The following is a 2464-nucleotide window of genomic DNA, read 5'->3' on the forward strand; positions in this document are numbered from 1 at the left end:
AGAGAGGCAGCCGCCTTTTTTGATAAAACTGACATTCTGAAGAAAATCGGAGTTTTGACTCAGACTCAACTTTACGGTCTACTTCTATTGATGAGTTATTTTGCTACTTAGAAAAACACACAGCGACACAGTCATAGTCACAGTCATACTGTCACTGAGAGCTTCTTATCAATGTTGGAAGAAACCTTCCGCTCAACACACATACCTCAATGTCAGTATTTGTTGGCGTATACCTTCATATGACTTATTTAATGATAACACTAAGCTATGCTCCCCTCTGTAATGCCATAAGTATTCAATGTATGATCAGAAAATGTAATGCTTTCTTCAGGTTAATATAAAGTATATCCATCATGTTTTGAGCATTTTTTCCTACAACTCTTTGAGCCTGAAGAAGTAGCATTCGCTTAATAGTTCTGTGAAATACTCCTCTCATACAAGGGGGTTACACACATTTATATTTTATATATATGTAATATACACACTCAAATATATACATATATATAATATATAGACTAGAACTATGCAACACCACGTTAATTCACAGAATTGAAAATTTTATCCCCAAAGCCACTTGCTACAACAAATAACCTTTACATGGAGGCAGTGGTTTAATGAACAAATGAGATATCCCCAGCACCACCACTTCCCCATCCAACAGAATCCGAGCTGTAGAAGATAAGAGCAGTCAGAACTCCGGCTTTCACCTCGTGATTCGTGGCCCCACGTTCCACCACTCTGAATTCTTCCTGTGTTTCTGAACCTTCTCCCCGCAGTTCCTGGGTGGGATGTGGGATGCGAAGGCAACAGAGGAAGCGGGGTTTTCATGGGGCTTCCCAGCCCTGAGAAGGACAAGTTCCAACCTGCCTCACGCTTCCCCCCACTGCGTAGCAAGGGGCTGTGCTCATCATTCTCTTTTTTTTTCCACTTGGCATCCACAAAGCAATAATAATACTGTAACACTTCCCAAAGAGATCATGTAGCGACAGCCATCCTTGGGTGGCTCCAGGTAGCAAAACACAAGTCAAAGAGCTTTCTCCATCTCCCAGTGTAAGTGAAATCTCTCGTTCCAGATCTGAAAAGCCAAAATCTCCCCTCTCTGAGCACCGCGGGCATGGCGGCTCACGTTTTGGGGCAGAATAGTTTTGTGATGAGGTTCAGGAGCTTCTGCCGCAGGTCTGCCTTGTCACCGATCCTGCGCAGCTCCAGCGCACACTCCGCCACCACGTCCCGCTCTGCAGAACACACACAGGGAGATGTGGATTTAATTCTAACGAGGTCTTCTAGGTAGCGGCACCGGGGAAAGAAAGAGAAAGGAATAGAGGAGGAAGAAGGAAAAGAAGAAAGAAAAGAGGAAGAAGAGAAAAAAGAAGGAAAAGATAAAGAAGATGAAGGAAAAGAAGAAAAGGAAAAGAAGCAAAAGAAGAAGAGAAAGAGAAAAGGAAAGGAAAGAAGCAAAAGAAGCAAAAGAAAAAGAGAAAAGAAAAAAGAAACAGTAGAAGAAGGAAAAGAAATAAAAACAAGGGAGGTAAAGAAGGAAAAAGGAAAAGGAAACAACAGCGTGTTTTTTTCCTATATCAACCTCCCCCAGAACACTGAGACCTGTCCCCTTTCGCCTTTACCTGCAGGCGCGGCGGGCGGCGCGGTTTTGCGCATCGTCCTGGCGGGCATCATCGCGTCAGCAGCTCCGCACGGTTCGGCTCGGACCAGCTCAGCTCTGCTGTGGGTCGGCGGCGGCGGGAGACTGCGGGCAGGCGGGGCGAAGCGCGCCCTAAAAGCGGTGCGTGGAAGGGTTTTCCCTCGCTGTGACGTAACGAACAGCGCGGGAATCCCTCCCCACCCCACCCCCACCGGCGGGAGCGTGTCTGAGCGCGTCCGGGCGGGCAAGTGCCGAAATAAAGCGGGGTGCGGAGCTCGGAGGGATGGGGTGCCTTTGGGGGGGAGGGGATGGGTGTGAGGAATGGAGGGCTGTGTTTTCTGGCAGGAGGAGGAGGAGGAAGGTGTGCTGCCTTAAGAAAGAGCGGAGGGATGGGGTGCGAAGTGCCTGGGCAATGAGGGGTGGAAGGATGGAGTGTGCTTGGCGCAGAGGCTCGGAGGGATGGGATGTGCCTGGGCAAGCAGCAGCCAAGGACAGAGTGTGCCTACGGTGGGCAAGGCGATGTGGAGTACGCCCACCAGGTACTCCTGGCACAAAGCTGTCTTATTTCCCGAGGTGCTGGTGACCTCGTCCTCAAACCAGGTTTGATGCTCCTCAAAGGGAGCTGACCCATGCCTGCAGCTCAGGGCCCACTCCTCCTGCTGCACCTGCTCACACTGCCTGGGCGGCCATGGCTGCCCCGAGATTCCAAATTGTGCTACCTGGATAGAAAGCTGAAATTTCTGCATGGCCTTTGTGACTTTGTGATTGTAGCATATTTTTGGGAGAGCTGCTAGAGGACTACTGAGTGGGTCATCTGTCTGCCTG

At 49.3% G+C, this 2464-nt stretch overlaps 1 protein-coding gene across 1 annotated transcript; it reads right to left on the reverse strand.

The window, feature by feature from the left end:
* Positions 1-915: 915 nt before the first annotated feature.
* Positions 916-1726, reverse strand: PMAIP1 (phorbol-12-myristate-13-acetate-induced protein 1). Its single transcript, XM_065739716.1, has 2 exons — positions 1623-1726; positions 916-1235 (listed from the first exon to the last, which is right to left on the reverse strand). Exons 1-2 carry the CDS (start codon positions 1672-1674, stop codon positions 1123-1125), a joined length of 165 nt encoding a protein of 54 aa, XP_065595788.1. The 5' UTR covers positions 1675-1726; the 3' UTR covers positions 916-1122.
* Positions 1727-2464: the final 738 nt, after the last annotated feature.

The sequence above is a fragment of the Cyrtonyx montezumae genome, unplaced genomic scaffold, assembly GCF_038088225.1.
Source record: "Cyrtonyx montezumae isolate F1298 unplaced genomic scaffold, pur_monq_1.0 scaffold_25, whole genome shotgun sequence".
In the NCBI taxonomy this organism is placed as follows: domain Eukaryota; kingdom Metazoa; phylum Chordata; class Aves; order Galliformes; family Odontophoridae; genus Cyrtonyx; species Cyrtonyx montezumae.

Excerpts from the sequence above, each read along its gene's own strand:
- PMAIP1 (XM_065739716.1), bottom strand. The coding sequence starts at position 1,674 with ATGATGCCCGCCAGGACGATGCGCAAAACCGCGCCGCCCGCCGCGCCT. Across the intron at positions 1,236-1,622 it reads GCCGCCCGCCGCGCCTGCAG|AGCGGGACGTGGTGGCGGAG; the intron begins GTAAAGGCGAAA and ends TGTGTTCTGCAG.